Below are 20,711 nucleotides of genomic sequence, written 5' to 3'. Positions count from 1 at the left end.
CTAAAAAAATATTTAATTTTTTTTCTTTTTAGGTTTAAATTCTTTTTTAGTCATTAAGATTTACTATTTTTTTTTCGTCCTTAAAAAATTACTTTTTATTTTTAGTCAATACACAAATTATGTTTATTTTATTTTTAGTTCTTAAAACACTTGAAATAACACTTTGAACAATAAAAAATCATTTTTTAAAATGCTATAAGAACGGAAACTAAAACAAATAAAATTTGAAAAAAAATATAAAAAAATTACAAGGAAAAAAAATTAAATTATGAAAAGTAAAAAAATATTAATTTTTTTATATATTTTGTACGTCCCATGTGTAATTTTTGTAAGTATCATTGATCCAAATGTCAGATTCTATACTGAAATACATGCAAGCCACTGGATTATTGAAGGTTTTTTTATATATATTTATTTTTCATATCTTATATTCTTATTTTGTTTATCTTTACAATTTATGAAATTTTGATTTATTTTATGCATGAATATATTCTGGAAAAATTTTATTCTATGCATATATATATATATATATATATATATATATATATATATATATATATATATATATGAAATCAAATGCATAATATTATGTTTCAATTATGAAATTATATATGAAAATTTTATTCACCATTGTATTATATCTTGATCTTGAAATTCATAATATGATTTATTCTCATATGATTAAGTTTTATGTCTAAGTGATCTTTATAATTTTGATTAATTATGGATTAGCCACAACATCTATAATTTGATTAATATTATATATTAAGTTGTTTAAAGATCGTATAAGGAATTAGACATAATATTGTGATTAATTATACTTTATATAATGAGTTTTATCCCCCAAGAATTTTTATTATATTTGTATAATTAATTGGAATAAAATGACATTATTTTCATGGTTTACTCACAGGGATCACGAGGTATGTATAATTTGTCAATTTTATCATAAAGTAAATATTTGCGATAGAAAATTAAATTATTTTCACGTTGTACCCGTAAAGCATGAATTTGAGTATGTAATTTGATTATTCTATCATAAAGTCTAATTGTTTCTTATCGAATTAAAAATTTAGCCCACAAACAATTTTTATGTCACAAGCTTCAATTTTTTGGTATGTTTACAATGGTAAAACATACAATTAAGATTAATATGTCTCAAATTTTGACATATGCCTTTGGATTTTGCAGTTTCTCAAGCTGTTAGTTTTTCTGATATTCAATGTAATGTTCCTGAACTCAAAGGAGATAATTATAAGATATGGAAGGAGAGAATTCTTCTTCAATTGAGGTGGATGGACATATACTAAGTTATAAGGAAAGACAAACTACCTACAATCACTGATGAAAGTAGCCCAATTGTGGTTGTGCTATATGAGCGGTGGGACCGATCCAACCGGCTTAACGTGATATTCATTAAGACCAAAATCTCGGTCGGGATTCGTGGTTCTGTCGACCAACATGATAAGGTTCAAGACTTGCTTAAGGCCATTGATGACCAGTTCATCACTTCAGATAAGGCTTTAACAAACACCCTGATCATAAAGTTCTCATTTCTCCGGCTCACCAGTGTGAAAGGAGTGTGTGAGTACATAATGCAAATGCAAGATATTTCGGCTTAGCTTAAAAAACTAGAGGTTGATATGTCTGAGTCCTTCATGGTGCACTTCATTTTGAACACCCTTCTGCAGGAATATGGGTCGTTTAAGATTTCCTACAACACACATAAGGACAAATGGTCTATCAATGATTAATGACCATGTGTGTTTAGGAAGAAGAAAGGCTTTTAATGGAGATCGGTGAGAGTGCATTGCTAACAACTACTTGTGGGAAGAACAAAGCAGCTAAGTCTCAAGCTAATCAGAAAGGGAATGGTAAAATACCACCTCTAGCTAATATTAAGAAGGTGTCAAAGTGTTTCTTTTGTAAGAAGAAATGACACATGAAGAAGAATTGCCCCAGATTCCAGAAATGGCTTGAGAAGAAAAGTAAATCAATCTCATTAGTATGTTATGAATCTAATATGACTAGTGTCAATATTAACACCTGGTGGATTGATTCTGGATCTGCTATCCATATTGAAAATTCTTTACAGGGTATGCAAAACCTAAGGAAACTAGTGGGAAGTGAGCAAAACATCTTATTAGGCAATAAGCTAGGCTCACTTGTGGTGGCTATTGGAACTTACATTTTAACTTTAAGTAGTGACTTTATTTTGAAATTAGAAAGGACCTTTTATGTGTCAAGTTTTTCTCGAAACTTGATTTCTATTTCCAGACTCATACCTTTTGGATATTCCTTTAATTTTAAAGACACATCGTTTAAGTTATTTTATAATTTTGAATGTGTTAAGAATGATATCTTGTCTGATGGTCTTTATCTTCTTGGTTTACAAAATTATGCCACATATAGTTCAATGATTGTTCAAACTAGTATTAAAAGGTGTAATATTAATGGGAATTCATCTATGTTATGGCACCAAAGATTAGGACATATCTCCATTGAGATGATTAAAAGGTTAGTGAAAAATGGGGTACTCAACACTCTAGATTTTGTTGATTTTAAGACTTGTGTGGACTACATTAAGGGTAAGCAGACCAACATGTCTAAGAAAGGTGCTAATAGGAGTTCAAACGTATTAGAAATAATTCATACTGATATTTGTTGTCCAGATATGGATGCACGTGGTCAAAAATATTTTATCACCTTTATAGATGATTATTCACGATATATGAATGTTTATTTGCTTCATAAAAACTAAAGTTGAGAACCAATGTGACAAGCAAATAAAAATAGTGAGATCAAATAGAGGTAGAGAATATTATGGCATATATGCTGAGAATGGACAAGCACCTAGTCCTTTTGCAAAGTTTCTTCAAGAACATGAGATTGTTGCCCAGTACATTATGTCTGGTTCTCCAAATCAAAATGGTATGACAGAAAGAAGGAACCGAACATTATTGGACATGGTACGAAGTACGTTTAGCAACTCCAATCTTTGTAAATCCTTGTGGGCTGAAGCACTAAAGACGACTGTGTATATATTAAACCGTGTTTCAACCAAAGTTGTCCCAAAGACACCATTTGAGTTGTTTAAAGGTTGGAAATTGAGTTTGAAACATATGCGTGTTTGGGGTTGTCCGTCTGAGGTGAGAATATATAACCCACAAGAGAAGAAACTTGACCCGAGGACTATTAGTTGGTATTTCATTGTAAATGTCGAAAGGTCTAAAGGTTATAGGTTTTATTGTCCATATCATATTACTAGGATTGTGGAATCAAGAAATACCAAGTTTCTTGAAAATGATTTGATCAGTGGGAGTGATCAATTGAGAGACTTAGGTTCTGAAATTGATTATATAGAGTCTCAACCTTCCACATCAAGTGAAAGATTGGTTGTAATTCATACCCCTTAAGTTCAAAGGGATGATGAAAAACACATGACTGGCATTCCACAAGCTGTTGTTGATAATCCAGTATATCAAGTTGATCATCAAATTCCTGAAAATGATGAATAACCAGCTGAACAACATGATCCCTAAGAAAATGTTGATGCAACATTAAGGAGGTCTACTAGAGTAATAAAATCATCTATTCCTAGTGATTATACTGTATATTTGCAAGAATCTAACTATAATATTGGAGCTGAAAATGGTTTGAAACTTTTGATCAAGCCATAAGTTGTAAAGAGTCAAATTTATGGTATGATTCCATAAAAGATGAAATGAATTCCATGTAGAGTAACAGAGTTTGGAACCTTGTAGAGTTACCTAATGGGGCAAAGGCCATTGACTATAAATGAGTCGTTAAGACCAAAAGGGATTCATTAGGCAACATTGAGAGATACAAGGCAAGACTCGTTGCTAAAGAATTTACTCAAATAGAAGGAATCGACTACACATATACTTTTTCTCCTATATCTAAGAAAGATTCTCTTCATACTATCTTGGTATTAGTTGCTCATTTTGACCTCGAGTTGCAACAAATGGATGTGAAAATAGTCTTTCTTAATGGTGATTTAGAGGAGGAGATTTATATGAAACAATTTGAAGGTTTCTCCTCTAGTAGTGGTGAACATTTGGTTTGCAAGCTTAATAAATCTATATATGGTTTAAAATAAGCCTCCCGTCAGTGGTACCTTAAGTTTCATGGGATAATTTCTTCATTTGGTTTTGATGAAAACCCCATGGATCAATGCATATATCACAAGGTCAATGGGAGTAAAATATGTTTTCTTGTTTTATATGTAGATGATATTTTACTTGCAGCCAATGATCTGGGTTTGCTATATGAGGTGAAACAGTTTCTTTCTAAGAATTTTGACATGAAGGATATGAGTGATGCATCTTATGTCATCGACATTAAGATACATAGAGATAGACCTCGAGGTATTTTAGGTCTATCACAGGAAACCTATACTAACAAAATTTTAAAGAGATTTCGAATGAAAGATTGTTCACCAAGTGTTGCTCCCATTGTGAAGGGTGATAGGTTTAATTTGAACAAATGCCCAAAGAATGACTTTGAGAGGGAACAAATGAAAACATTTCTTAGGCTTCAGTTGTTAGAAGCCTCATGTATGCTCAAGTGTGCATAAGGCCTGACATTGCTTTTACAGTTGGAATGCTAGGAAGATATCAAAGTTATCCAGGTATTGACCACTGGAGAGCTGCAAAGAAAATGATGAGGTACCTTCAGGGGACCAAAGATTACATGCTTATGTATAGACAAACAAACAATCTAAACGTGATTGGTTATTCAGACTCAGACTTTGCTGGCTGTGTTGATTCTCGCAAATCAACATCTGGGTACATTTTCATGATGGCTGGTGGAGTTATTTTGTGGATGAGTGTTAAGCAGACTTTGACTGCTACTTCTATCATGGAAGCTGAGTTTGTTTCTTGTTTTAAAGCTACGTCACATGGTGTATGGCTTAAGAGTTTCATTTTTGTGCTGAAGATAGTTGATACTGTTTTAAGGCCTTTGAGAATTTTCTGCGATAACTTAGTTGTTATCTTTATGGCTAAGAATAACAAAAGTGAAAGTCAAAGTAAGCACATCAACATTAAGTACTTAGCCATTAGAGAAAGAGTAAAAGAAAATAAAGTGATCATTGAGCATATAAACACTGAGTTGATGATCGTTTATCCTTTGACTAAGGGCATGCCACAGTTTAAATTCAAGGATCATGTAGAAAGGATGAGACTTGATTCCACTTTATGATTGTATACATACAAGTTAGAGTTGAAAATTTTATATTGTGATATTTTCTCATATTCATGTGCACATTGATTTATTTGAGAAAAAAATATGTTTTGGACCAAGAATAAATGTTAACTCATTGGCAAGTGTACCAATTTATCACAAGTAGTAAAGTTTAAAATGGAAGTCTGAGTGTCAAGTCTACAGGGACTTTGTTTATACTTGAATTGATATATACCCAATTTGCAAGCAAGAGATAAGGAATTGCAATAGAGATAAGAAGAAGGAAAAAATTTGAAATTAAAAAGGAAAGAGCAATAAAATAAACAAGATTTAATGCAAAAGATAACTTCAGAATTTAAATATGTTGGGACCTAGCATGCCTAACTATCCTTGATGCAATATTAATATTTTTCTCTATTAAATGTTTTCCCAATTTCCACCCACATTTACTAATATACTTAACCCTGATCCTTCACGATGAAGAACTTAATTTATCTATTATCTCTTCTAAATCCCTTTGCAAAGATTGAATAGTAAATCACATGAAATATGGAGATGTATTCCGAGACAAAACAAAGTCACTCTATCCCTAACAATGAATTATTTAGATGTCATTTCTCAGTTCTTTAAAAATTATCATTTCTCAATGTATAACCCCTAAAACTAATGCATGGATGAGCAGACCATACAATAAAGATAAAGAGTAGAAGAGAAGCAATAGAAATAGAAATTGCATTTAATAGACATTAAAGGGTGTTGGCTGTTAGGTTCCCAATAAAGGGGCTTATCCTCTCATGGCCATGAGAGACTTTACACTTCAGGGGCTAATGTGGATGGAAGAAGGGGTTGGATGACTAGAAGAAAATAAGAGAGGAATGGAAAGAGAAGAGAGTTTCCCTTATGAGATAGGTTCAAGCTTTGGATAGCTTCAATAGAGAGCTCTGAGACTCAATGTGTCTTTTCCTTTGGCTTCCTTCTCCTTTTATAAGTCCAAGGTAGCTTACTTTTCATGCAAACTTCGCGCTAAACACGCATCTTCTGGGCTTAGGGAGGTGGTCACGCACTTAGCGCTGAATGTCGCATTAAGCGCACCTTTGGACTTCTTCGTGGGCCTTCTTTGCGCTAAGCCTGAACTTGCCTGCTAAGCCTAACCTGTGCGCTAAGCGAGCTGTTCAATTCTTCCAACTTTTCTTCAAGGTTTTTTCTTCCAGTTTTTGCATCAATTTTCCTCTAAAACACTTGAAATCTTCTTCTTTTGAATTCTGCTAATAAAAAATTACAAAGATATTAATTTATTTATTATTTCATTAAAAATAATAGTAAAATAAAGAAATTGCAATCATTCTTAGCCAAAACTGACTATCAAATTAACATAAATTTCACAGTTATCAATAAATATTGAGTTTATTCATTAAGTTTTATTACCACTTTGAGTATAGTGCTTGAGAAATTGAGCATATTATAATACATGAATGATATTACTCGTTATAAGAGGAACTATAACTATGATTCGTATATTCATTTCTTAAGAAGATTGAGCATTGACTTATTTTAATTAATGAGTCAAAACGTTTGGACCAAGTAAGAGAATGTAATAATTTGGTCTGTACATTTTGAAAAATAAAATGCTCCATCAGTTTTGGAATTCAGAAGCCAAATATTGAATGACTACTAATAGGTGGTAATGACTACTAATGAGTGGTAATGACTATTAAATGCATTCTTGATGGTAGAATGCCTATATATAATACATGTATTTGGTCTCTGACTCACCTCTTCTAATTTCATCTGATACACCATCTACATATACAGGAATAAAGTGAGAGCTTGGAAGAACCAAAATAAGGCAACTTTTTCATGGTAGAAGGTACATTTTTATTTTTTTATTTTTTCGCATTTTGTTAATGAACCGTGTTTCGTTTTGTAATTTGTAACATCACAGGTTAAAAAATTTACTCTAACATTCGTAATAATACTGATGAGACAAAAATTATAAAATAACTTCATTATATATAATACTCCAAATTCACTATATATAATACTCCAAAAAGAACAATGACAAAGATGATTGACTAATCAGGAGAACACCCCTCTCATATTTGTTTAGGAAAGGGAATAACATATAGGTTTTTTCATTAAATTAATAATTGAATTAATTTCATGATAGAGAACAAGATGGTATACCCTATTGTAGTAGGTGATACCTAAACATATAGCAATGGCCATATATAGTTTATAGTTCCACTTTGAGTAATATAAAATTGTAGGTGAAATCATGTTTATAATTTCAATTTTCAAGGGCATTTGGGTCCTCCACGCTTGTTCTTCCAGTTGTTGTAGCAGGGGCACACAGACTTGTTGCCATAGTAGCCAGGAGGAACACAAAGGCACACTTTGCAGCATTCTTGGCAGAAAAACATGCACGGCTTGTGGTACTGTGTCTGGCTACATCTTCTTGTGCATTCAGAAGGGCACTCTGATATATCAAACCAAATTCAGAATTGTTAATCATTAGATCACACTTAATTAATTCACATAATAGAAAGCAAATGAACTGGAAATATTAGATCATTTGGTAAATCTGAAGCAACTCTAGATTCATGAAGCATGGTAAACAAATAATACAACTAAGTGTGCAAAAAAATGGAGTATGATTACTCACGTGAGGTCTTTAGACTCCCAGGTCCATAACTCCTCTGCAAATTAATGGAAAAAAATTAATAATCAAGATATGAATTTTAAGTCTCGCAAAAGGCCCACTAATCAAGATAAATTGTTATGTGGTCTCGGACTACATGTAGTTTGACTAATTTCTACCTGACATGTTATTAACACTTTCTTTTAAATTAAAAGTAAAAGTGTAGTTACGTGTCATGGAGAGATTAGCCAGATCATATGATTTCAGACTATACAATAATTTTTCAACAATTAGGAGACCAAAAGGGAGGTGGAAAATGCTCAAAATTAACAAAGAGAAGAGATACTCACTCCATCCAAGTGATAGGCAGAATCTGTTGCCATAACCTGAAACCATATAGTAAAAATTTAATTTAAAGCAAAATTCATAGTTAGAGCATATAGCATAAAAAAATGGTACGTACATGCAACATGTTAGTGAATAATAATGAGTTATAGTATTTTTTTAGAAGGGACAAATTAACTAACTTGAGTTGTGATCATGGAAATGCCAAGGAATGCCAGAAGCAGAACACATACAAGCTTAGCCATGGCCATTGCACTTACACAAAAGGGTCGGTCCAAGACCTAATTGTGGAGAAAGAGAGGAAAAAATACGACACACTAAAAGAGTGTGGGGAAAGTGGTTTGAGGGGCCTTTGTTTTAAGAGAACCTAAATTGGTTTGGTAAGTTTGGTTTGATTCAGATGAAGCGGTTGGATGGGCTATAAATAGATGCGGTTAGCTTTTAACTATGAAACCAGCAGCAGATTGGATAATAGAAGTTTTGGATTCCCCACTGTGTATTATTTATTATAAATAGTAGTATTGTATTTATTATGTGTACCGGTTTTTCATGATAACGTGAGCTTCTTGTACCTTTGATTGCTATCTATGCTAGTACCATCTTATCCCAATTTTTTGCACCATTCAATTATCTTATTTTATTTACTAGCTGTTGATGCTGCTGTATACAAAATATTTATTCTTGACAAATACAATGCATAACTCTTAAAATATTGAGAGAGAAAATAAATGTATCTGTGAAATCATTGTATGGGGAAAGCAATGTGATGCTATAATAAAAATTTTAACAATATAAAAGTATATATAGATTTCGTACGCGTGAAGTAGTATTATTTTTCTAAAGAAAAAAGTATATATTCATGAAAAGAATAAAAGTATATATAATATTTAATTTCATTTCAACTTGCCAACTTAAAAGAATATATCAATCAATCTACTAATCAACAATGACAGAAAGGGAAGCATTAATGTCAATCGAGTCATAATTCATTTTCTCCCCTCTACTTGAATTAATCGTTAATTTGAATTAATTAATAAATTATACTACAATGTAAATCATTGTATCTTTGTATATCATATATAATACTTTTCCCATGTTGTATTTGTGATCTTAACCTCTTTTTGCATAGCTTTCTATAATGCAAGTTACATATAATAAATAATCTTCACTCTTTCTACTCATCTAAAAAATTAATAAAGAGTATCTATTGATTTTTTTAGTTTTTAGTTTTTTAAATCAAATTTCTAAATTATTAAAATTAACATGATATTTAAAGTTATTTTGGATAAGATCACCCAAAGTGATGATACTAATAACAAAAATCATAATTCTAAAAAATAAAGTCAGTATGAAAATATACATATTAATTTAAAAATTCAAAACATAGCTTAAAAGTAAAAAGTTAGAGGATAATTTTATTTATAAAAAAAAAGCTACTTTTGCTGTGAAGGAATCAACACAACTACATCGTTCATGATTTGGAAATCATTTAGAAGTGGCATGGGAAACCAACCGTATCTGTGGTGCAAGAAACAAAAGACATTTATTATTACTACTGTGGTTGTTTGTTGTTGAAGAGGGAATTTGCAATGAGATCGAAAAATGCATGCATGTGATGTGAGAGAAGCTAATAGAAAAGATTAGTGAGAAAATAAGGAGGAGAGATTAGTAATTTTGAGAGGGGTGCAAATGGAGGCCTATCACATGGGTAGGGTGGTTAAGAGTGGGGTCACAAAGGGAGTGAGGGCTATATAATTGAAAAGGAAAGAAGGGTAAGCCATGTGCATGAGTGCATTCGCACATGACTCAAAAGATAAGCCAAAAAAAAGGACAGCAATGCGCACGATACGCTGTCACCCCTCAATTTCCGATGTCAATCACTTGGAAGTTGGAGGAACATGCGGAAGGAAGGACTTAAGGCATTCACATTCACCTCATCTTTCTCTTTTGGGCTTTTTGCAATACACACTCATACTAGCTAGTGGGGTGGCCCTTCTAAGTTACAACATCTTTTTTTTTTCAGCCCATGCTATTGAAGCTATTGTTTAGTTTTTGTTTTTCTCACTTTCTTTTTACATCTACAACAACAAAGTCTTATTCCCACTAAGTGTCACTTATTTTCTTAAAAAGTTCTTAAAAGAAATTAGGTTTTGTTATATATGACATTACAAAATGAGGGTACAACCATGGCACAATGGTAAAGTTGTGTCGAGGTGATCAGTTGGTCGTGAATTTAAATCCAAAAACTATCTTTTTACATATGTAAGGGTAAGGTTGTATACAATTACCCTCCACATTGTATAGTGAGGAGCAAGTTTACAAGACCTAACCCAAAAGTATTTAAGTGAGAAAGTGCAATATGTCCTTTTAGGCTGGTCTCCGAGGTTCTTATCCTTGAGGCATCCATCCCTCATCTCGTATCGGTAATCCAAGCCTTTAACTCTCCACTAATTGCCATGATTGATATTGTGTAATTCCCGGGTTGCTGTTATCACTTGAGGTTAGGGCATTGCGGGTGAGTCAATGCTCGATAGCCAATCATCAAGGACCATGAAGAGGACTCGTGTGATGATTAGTAGTCTACCGATGAGGTAAACAGTCCCTCAACCTTGAGTACATAAACACAAAGTGGCTTGAACTTGGAGGTCAATCATCTAGTGACCGACGAGGTACAATTATATATGACTATACAATACAAATTAAATTAGTTTTTGTCATGTATTTTGACACAATTTTATTAATTAGTACACAACAAAATTAGGTTTTATTGTGTATCTTGCCATATAGGAAGTTAATTTTTTGATAAATCGGTGACATGCAATATATAAATATAAACATAATATTGTTGGAGTAGAATAGAGGTGTGAAAACTCATATAGAAAATACAATGAACAAGAGCAATACTTATAAAAAGAAAGTAAAATGATGCTGGAGAGTGGGAGAGGAGTTGAGAAGGTTAGAATATAAATTCCTTCAAACAAAAAATAACTAGGAAAGGGGGTTGAATGATGAAAAGGGTGACAATATTTTTAGGCCTTGTTTTATGGGCCTTGTTCTATTTGTTTGATATAACATCTTTTAGACCAATATATGTTTAGGAATCTTTGTCCGCAGCGACGTCACTCACCCACCCACCCTCTTAATTCTTTTATACAACCAAGTTTACCATTGCTAATAATATATTTATATTTCTGTCAAAAAGCAATATATTAATATTAGAATTGAGAGTTTAATTTTCAATATTTTATCTTTCTTTCTATTAAAATCATCACATCATATATTGTATATTATTATATCTATTATGTTTACTATTACTATTAGCCTGTTATTATAATATCACGCACACGGACACGTGATATAATATTATATCGTCATAATGTAATAATTATATTCATTATAATACTATTCAATAATATAATAATAAAGAATTTGTTGACGTACATCCATTTTTTCCCCGAAAGAGTACACTAACAAATACAATTAATCTTAAAATATATTCAAGTTACACTTGCTAATATATTCTTAAAAAATAAGTAAATATATATTAAAAAAAATACTTATTGGGTTTGCTAAGATACACTTTTACTTAATTTTTAGAAAAAATATATTGAAAAATTATAACTATCTCAAAATATATTTGGGTGTAGGCGCCTAAAATATTGCTTCTAAAAGAAATAAGTGTGTAGATAGCAAATTCCAACAATAAATAATATTAATAATTTTTATATTTATGAAAATACATATTTAAGATTAACCAAAAAAACATTTAAGGCTATTTTTATTATTATTTGTATGTGTATTGGACTCGAATTCAATCGTTTATGTGCATTGTTAATTATCAATTTAGGGGTGGGTAAATGAGTTCAGGTCCATGGATTAGCCCACGAGTAACACATCAATTTTTTTAAACGGTTCATGGTTATGTCATATTTTTTGGTCCGTCCCGCTTAACCCGCGGACTATGCGAGTTTGGCACGTGGGGTCCATGGGTTGCCCGCATTAAGATTTTATTACTTCAAATATGAAATCATTTGTTGTTGGAGATGTTTAAGTTTCATATTTTAGATTTATTGCTCGAATTTTCTTTTGTTAAAACATTATTTATTTTATTGATGTAATTGACTAATTGTTAAGATTTTATTTACATTTGTATTGAACTTAATTTGATTGTATTGTATTTTTATTGAAATTGAAATTCTTTTAAAACTAGACCCACGGACCGGTCCGTTTGACCCGCGGGGTCCGCAGGACGGGGGTGGACCAATTTATTTGGTCCGTGTAAGAATGCGGGACGAGCTGGTCCGGTCCACTGCCAATGCGGGCGGGCCTTACGCGAGGCGGGCTGACTTACTTACCCACCCTTAATTATCATAGGGACCAAGGCTGTATAATTTTTTCATTATTGTCAACACACATTATTATTGAAAGATAATCGAACAACCTATTTTGTTGTTCATGTTAATTACTCATTTGTGTAATTTTTTATTTATTTTTTTCATCAAATTAAAAGATCCTTTAAGGCATTTTTTTTTGTTTTATTGTCTGTTTCTGTGATTTTTTTTATTAATTTGATTCTTTTTTCTGTAAATTTTTTCACTCATTTACAACATATTTTTAACCATTTTTCTACTTATCCGTATTGTTTTTTCTTATTATTTTAATGATTCTTTGTTTTTATTTTTGAAAAATCTACTTTTTGACATAATATCAAAGTCTATCCTAAATGGATCCTTATGTTTATTGTTGGTTAAAGTTGAAAATCGACATGATACTGGATAAATCTGAAGTCGTGTATAACACTTTCAGATTGAATCAAATTTCGGGGTTCAACCAAAATTGTTCAATCGGATAAAATCAGAAGATTATAATTCAAGAGTTTTGTTTTGGTCTTGTATGTTTTGTCACATAGTTATGCTTTCTGAACCAAAATGATTATTTATGATCAAAGAAAAGGTGGTTTTTGGCGGTTGATGAAAGTTATTTCTTTTTAAAAATTGCCGTTGATGGAAGTTTTAGTAACTTCCATATAACTTTCAACCGTTGATGGAAGTTTTAGTAACTTCCATGTAACTTCCAACCTTTGCCTAAACCGAACATCTCGTTATTACATTAAAACAAGCGTGCACTCTTATTTTAACATAATAAAGAAATCAATTACACTAAAATGTCCAACAAACCTCCCCTATTTTAGTGTAATTACCGATCAAATCACCAAAGTCATAACATACAACAAACTACTGCATAGATGAAATATCGTGACGATTGAATTTCATCTTAGCAAATTACACGTTTCAAATATTCGAATATCAGGGTGTCACTAAGGATTGAACCCTTTCTATTCATAATGAATACATAAAGATAATTTGCACAATAGTTTATAACATTACTCTTGCTCGACACTAGTTTTACTAGCCTATGTCCCTATCCTTCATAAGCATATCAAAGCCAAGTCCCAGCTTCTTGAAGCGGATAAACTTCATGCTTATATAGGTAGTCCTTTTCTTTCTTGCACCTGCAAATGCAATTTTTCAAAAGAACCATTGAGAAGTTATACTTCAACCTCCTTAACTTGCAGAACCGAACACATACCTTTTGGGATACTTTCGATGATGTGTTCCAATCTCTACATGTTAAGCTTTCCACATTGAATTCAGCACCTAATGTCATATTAGATGGAAATTGGGTATCTTAACATAAGAGATTTCAGATGGACTTTAATCCTAATCCCACAGCCGACCTTTTCACGAGATCTCTACTTAACCCTTTGGTTAAATGATCGGCCAAATTATGCTGAGTTCTCACAGCCCTACATCCCCAAATTTTGAGATAACTCAAATTTGGTGTCTTTTTGTGCCAAAGTTCATATGGGGTAACCTTATTCCTTTTGTTAGGAATTCGGTTCAACAAGTAACAGGCTGCCAACATAGCCTCACCCCAAAATCCTTCACTTAAACCTGAATAGGATAACATGGAATTCACCATTTCTTTCAAGGTTCTATTCTTCCTTTCGGCTACACCATTCTGTTGTGGTGTATAGGGAGCTGTAGTTTGATGTATTATTCCAGTAGATTGAAAATAAACTGGATCATAATACTCACCTCCCCTATCCGTACGAAGAGTTTTGATTAGCCCATTTTGATGAAGTTCTACCTCTTTCTTATAAATTTTAAATTTATCAAGAGCTTCATCTTTTGTATTTAATAAATATACATAACAAAACCTTGATGCATCATCAATAAAAGTAACAAGATATTTTTTATGACCTAATGATGGAGTAGCATGCAAATCACACAAATCACTATGAATAAGGTCTAAGACTTTAGTCTCACTTTTAACATCCTTAAAAGGTTTCCTAGTGATCTTGGTCAACATGCAAGTTTTGCATTTTCCAATGTTCATATCAAAAGGAGGAATCATACTTGTTTTTGACATATCTTTTAATCTTTTGTAATGAACATGTCCTAATCTAGCATGCCAAATTTCTAATTTTGTCATATTAGTTATAGAACTACACGAGGCCATACAAACAGATTCATGAACAAAAGGAACATCAATGTTTAATTTAAACATTCCATTACAACGATAACCAAATCCAACAAACGAGCCATGTCTTGACAAGATGTACTTGTCACTTTCAAGTACTTGCTTGAAACCACAATTATTTAAAACCATACCAGACAATAAGTTCTTACGAATACCAGGTACAAATAAGACATTATCCAAATACAAACTTTTTCCGGAAGTAAAAACTAAATTCACACAACCTAATCCTAGGATTGGTTTAGTTGCAACATTACCCATCTTCACAATAGAGCCATCATCGATTGGTCTAAATTCCTTGAACCAACGACGATCTTTGCACACATGTCTTGTTGCTCCCGAATCAAACCACCAAGCAACATCATCATCCTACACATAGAATGCATCAGATATTAGTGATACATAATTTGAATTCGTATTCGAATTAAAATTATTCACTACAATCTGACCTTGTTGCTTTTCAGGATCATTAGACCCACTTGGACCAGCCTTGTTCTTTCCTTTGAACACCTGGCAATCCCTCTTTAAATGACCAGGTTTCCCACACTTCCAACATGACAATTTTGTCTGTTTGTTTGGACCTTTGTTCTTATTTCCTTGAAATTTTCGTTTGTTACCTTTAGCATTGTAATTTTGCTTAACTGTTCCACTTTCCTCTACCATATTAACGGAAGAGGAACCTGCTACGTTTTTATCATTGACTTTGTCAATTTCCTGAGCCCTCAGCGACTCCTCAATCATGAAATGACTACTGAGTTGAACCAAAGTCAACTCTTCCTTCTTATGTTTGAAGGTATGCTTGAAGTCTTTCCAAGAAGAAGGCAGTTTATCAATTATAGATGAAACTGCAATTGATTCATCCATTTTCAAATCATGTTGAGTAAACTGACCCAAAATCCGCAGCAGTTCATTATATTGTTCCATAACAGGCCTCGAATCAATCATTTTGTAATTAAAGAAATTACTAACTAAGAATTTGTTACTTGAGGCATCTTGTGCCATATACTTGGATTCAAGAGAGTCCCATAATTCCTTAGCAGACTCAACATTTTGATAAATATCAAAGAGAGAGTCAGACATACCGTTCAGAATGTGTCCACGACAAATGTAATCTTCATTCTCCCATTTCAAACGCTTCCTTGTTTGATCCAGAGTTTCGCCTTCCATATACACCGGCATCGGTGTACTCAGCACATACACCACATTCAATGTTGTAAAGAGAAAGTGTATCTTCTTCTGCCATCTTCTAAAATCCTGCCCTTCAAACTTGTCCAACTTCGCAAACTTGTTTGTCATCTTCGAACTATCGTTCGTCATCTCGAAAGATTTGATTCAATCTTTTGTTGGTTAAAGTTGAAAATCGAGATGATACTGGATAAATCTGAAGTCGTGTATAACACTTTCAGATTGAATCAAATTTCGGGGTTCAACCAAAATTGTTCAATCGGATAAAATCAGAAGATTATAATTCAAGAGTTTTGTTTTGGTCTTGTATGTTTTGTCACATAGTTATGCTTTCTGAACCAGAATGATTATTTATGATCAAAGAAAAGGTGGTTTTTGGCGGTTGATGGAAGTTATTTCTTTTTAAAAATTGCCGTTGATGAAAGTTTTAGTAACTTCCATGTAACTTCCAACCGTTGATGGAAGTTTTAGTAACTTCCATGTAACTTCCAACCTTTGCCTAAACCGAACATCTCGTTATTACATTAAAATAAGCGTGCACTCTTATTTTAACATAATAAAGAGATCAATTACACTAAAATGTCCAACATTTATCACACTCTAGGCAGGTAGCCTTGAGCCTGAGGGGAGATGTGGTCACACCTAGATAGAAGGGTGCGTTGAAAGTCTCACGTGGCGGATTGCCATAAGGAAAATGAGGTATGTTTGAAGTTCCACATCAAATAAAAATAATGTCGAGATAAACTATATAAGTGAGGAGTAATTCTCACTTCATAAGCTGATTTTGTAGAGTTGAGTTAAGCTTATGAAAAACTCACTTTCTGTGGTCACACCTAGATAGAGGGGTGTGTTGAAAGTTATTGGAATAACTTTTTCTTGGCCATTGAAATGTGTAATAACTCATTTGAATGCGTTTTTTTTTTTTTGGCTAAATTTTTCGCTCGTTTACAATATTTTTTCTCACTTATTTTGAATACGAGACCACGTACATAGATTTTGTTTTAATAATTTAGTACACGCATATGAAATGTAGTCCAGGATTGAAGTTATGTGCACTTTTTTTCCAATAAAAGGTTTTGTGCATTTAGTTCATGCAGGATTGAAGTTATGTGCACTTTTTTTCCAATAAAAGGTTTTGTGCATTTAGTTCATGCTATTTGTTTAGAATTTTCACACACACACACATATATATATATATATATATATATATATATATATATATATATATATATATATATATAATATTAGATAACTGTTGAACAATACTAATAATAACAATTTTGGTAATGATAATAATGTTAGAGAGAACACAAAAATTTAGACAGAATGGGAATTATATATGTTTTTTTAAAAGGATAGTGTATTTATAGGTACAAAGAGCGGTTACAAATAATTAAATAACATTAAGGATAAATATCAATAGTAATGAAATAGAAATTAGAATTAGAGTTAGAGTTCTATTTCAGCAACCTTTATTGATATTTGATTATTATAGAAATTACTTAGAATTCTATTTCTGATTAAAGATTAATACTAAAAATATCTTCGAAATTCTATTTAAGTTTTGCCTAACACTTAAATTAATTATTCATATGATGTATAACTTTTCCTAATACCAAAAGGATTGGATTTAGTTGAAGCGGCTAGCTAGTCTCCACAACCAATCCCAACTTTAAATCTCGACTACAAGAGGTGCCCACAACTAGTACTGGCCATGCCATGAACAAAATTACCGCAACGTGTTAGTACAAAAAAAGTTTCAAGGTCTTTCTACTTATAGGTTTTTAGATTACTATCTAATATTTTTTTTAACAAGTATCTGAAAAAAATTTTAATTTATTTTACTATTTATTGTTAGTCATCTTTTGTTAAGTGATGACGTGGTAGACAGAGTGTCATATCACATGCCTTGTCATAGATATTTTATTGTCACATCACCACCTTCAATGACAGACAGGATAATAACGTGTCACTGATGGATGTGATGATGTGATACTTTGTTTGATACATCATCACTTAACGAAATGAGACTAACGACAAACAATAAGTTGAAACATAAAAATTTTATGGGTAGTTATTTGAAAAAAAAATGAATTTTTAAGTAATAATCTCAAAATAATCTATTTTTCAAGTATAAAAAACTTAATTAAGTTAATATAAAAACAATTTTTTAGTTAACAAATGATGAAGAGAAGTTCTATTAAAATAAATAATTTAATTTCAGATAAAATGATAAATGATAAATTTTATTTTTTTATTGAAAATAAAAAATGATAATTATAAATTTAAATTATGTTTAAAAGCAAATCTTATAAGTCAAAAAGAAAAAATCGTTTCTTAAATACTTTTATTTGATCAAATATTTGTAAATTTATCAAAAACCTAAAAATAAATTAAAATAACTTGATGAACATATATGTAATTTGCTTATATATAAACTTAAGAAACTTTATCTTATTTATTTTTTAAAGATAATTCTTCATTCAAAATAAGAAATGCATTTAATTAATAAAATATTTTTTTATTGATAGGAATAAAAAAACACTATTTGGAATTTACAATAGCTCGCCTATTAATTTATCATGTTTAATCAATTGAACTAGATTAATAAGATAGTACTAAAGATAAAATTAAAGAGTATAAATGCATATATTTAATATCTGGATAAAGCTAAAAGAGAACCAAGAAGATCAAATGTTTAGATATATATTTTGGGTCTAGAGAATAGTAAAGGAAGAGTGAGGAAAGATATAACATGTTACATGTGTACATTGATCATAGACCGCAAAACACCAATTATATATAATTTAAATAAGTATTTCATACATGAAAAATAGGTCATTTTTATATTACTACCTAAAAATTCATTTTTTGTCAAATACCTACCTAATTTTTTTTTATGTTTCAACTTACCATTTGTCATTAATCCCCTTCCATTAAGTGATGATGTAACACTCCGTCTGCCACATCATCACTTAACAGAAAGTGATTAATGACAGGTAGTAAAATGAAACTAAATTCTTTTCAGGTACTTGGTTGAAAAAAAAATAAATGTTAGGTAGTATTCTAAAAACGGTCTATATTTCAGATATAAAAAATTTAATAAAACCTTTTTTTTTTCAATGATTCTCGTGCTTAAAAACTTTGGATTCAAATTTTGTCTTTAATTATTTTAATACTAAAAAAGGAATGTCCCCCCCGCCCCCAACTAGGTTGGAATTACTCCTCTCCCCTTAACCTAAAAAAAATAGCTAAGGCACACTCATCCGATTAATTAAAAAAAAAAAGAGATACAAACCATGGGCAAAAGCTAACCCTGCAACAAAAATCAACAACTAACCTTTGAACCTGAAAAAAAAAAAAGGCAAGTTCTATCTATTTCTATATAAATCAGGGAAAACAAAATCAAGAGGAGATTGAGTCCCACCAACCAAAAAAGGAACAATGGACTCCAAAGTTAGCAAGTTTATCAGCATAGGAATTTCCTTATCCAAAGATGTGGGAGATATGAAAATGCATCTTAGAAGTGAGGTATAGACAATTTTTCCATCTGTTGACAAGGTTCCAAGGGACCAAACTTGTACATTTAAAAGCTTCGATGACAGAAAAGGAATCACACACCAACCAAAAGGAATACCAACCTTTAGAGTGAGCTAGTTCAATGGTAGACATGGAAGTCACTATGATAACTGCGAAATTTGAATTAATTTGATAGTTAATTTTGGTTAAGAATGATTGTAATTTCTTTACTTTACTTTTGTTTTTAATGAAACAATAAAGAAATTAATATCTTTACAGTTTTTTATTAGCAGAATTCAAAAGAAGAAGATTTCAAGTACTTTAGAGAAAAATTAAGGTAAAAACTGGAAGAAAAAGTCTTGAAGAAAAGTTGGAAGAATTGGACAGTTCGCTTAACGCACGATACTAGCCCAACTTGTGTGCTTGCTTAACGAACAACTCATGCTTAGCGCAAAAAAGGCCCACGAGAAAGCCTAAGGTCACTTAGCGCGAACACTGTGCTAAGCGCGTGGTTAAACCGCCATTCTCGCTAAGCTCAGGAGTGTGCGCTTAGCGCAAAGTCAACGTGAAAAGTAATCTACCTTAGGCTTATAAAAGGAGTATGAAGCAGAAGGGAAAGACACACCGAGTCTCATAACTCTCTAGTGAAGAAATCCAAAGCGTGAGCACCTCTAATAGGGGATACCCTCCTTCTCTAGCCATTCCTCCTTTATTTTCTTTTAGTCATCCAATCATTTCTTCCATCCACATTAGCCCCTGAAGTGTAAAGCCTCTCATGACTATGAGAGACTAAACCCCCTTTGTTGGGAGCCTGACAGAACAAACTCTTGTAATGTAACTCTTTTTCATTATCTATTTAATGCAATCTTGTTTTTATTATTCTTCTTTGTGTTTTTCTATTTATTATGGCCTGATCTTCCATATAATGTTTAGAGGGTAATGCATTGAAAAATGGTTATTTTCTAAAGAACTGAGGAAGGGTATCTAAGTAAATTCATTGTTAGAAATAGATTGATATTTGTTTTGTCCAATTTATGCATCTCTAATTTTAGTGTGATTTATTATTTTTATCTTTGCAAATAAATTTGGGAGAAAAGAATAAATAAATTAGGCTTTTCGTGTGGAAAACTAAAGATAGAGTGTCTTAGTAGATGTGGGTAGAAATATGAATTTCATTAGATAGGAAAAATCATTAACATTGCATTACAAGTAGTTTTAGCATGTTAGGTCCCAACATTATCATATTTTGAATTCATCTTTCTGCATTTAAATCATTGTT

General features: G+C 31.7%; 1 protein-coding gene across 1 annotated transcript; it reads right to left on the bottom strand.

Moving 5' to 3' along the window:
- Window positions 1–7,195: 7,195 nt before the first annotated feature.
- Window positions 7,196–8,602, bottom strand: LOC114416548 (gibberellin-regulated protein 6-like). Its single transcript, XM_028381452.1, has 4 exons — window positions 8,371–8,602; window positions 8,194–8,229; window positions 7,868–7,901; window positions 7,196–7,681 (listed from the first exon to the last, which is right to left on the bottom strand). The coding sequence occupies exons 1-4, from the start codon at window positions 8,437–8,439 to the stop codon at window positions 7,500–7,502; spliced, it is 321 nt and encodes a 106-aa protein (XP_028237253.1). The 5' UTR covers window positions 8,440–8,602; the 3' UTR covers window positions 7,196–7,499.
- Window positions 8,603–20,711: the final 12,109 nt, after the last annotated feature.

This window comes from Glycine soja, chromosome 6 (assembly GCF_004193775.1).
Source record: "Glycine soja cultivar W05 chromosome 6, ASM419377v2, whole genome shotgun sequence".
NCBI classification, from domain to species: domain Eukaryota; kingdom Viridiplantae; phylum Streptophyta; class Magnoliopsida; order Fabales; family Fabaceae; genus Glycine; species Glycine soja.
This window is presented reverse-complemented; position numbering and strand designations above follow the sequence as displayed.

Bases quoted from the DNA above. Each gene is read 5' to 3' on its own strand.
- LOC114416548 (XM_028381452.1), bottom strand. From the start codon at position 8,439: ATGGCCATGGCTAAGCTTGTATGTGTTCTGCTTCTGGCATTCCTTGGC. The intron at 8,230-8,370 runs GTTAGTTAATTT...ATATGGTTTCAG, and splicing joins TTTCCATGATCACAACTCAA to GTTATGGCAACAGATTCTGC. The intron at 7,682-7,867 runs GTGAGTAATCAT...TTGATATATCAG, and splicing joins TGGGAGTCTAAAGACCTCAC to AGTGCCCTTCTGAATGCACA.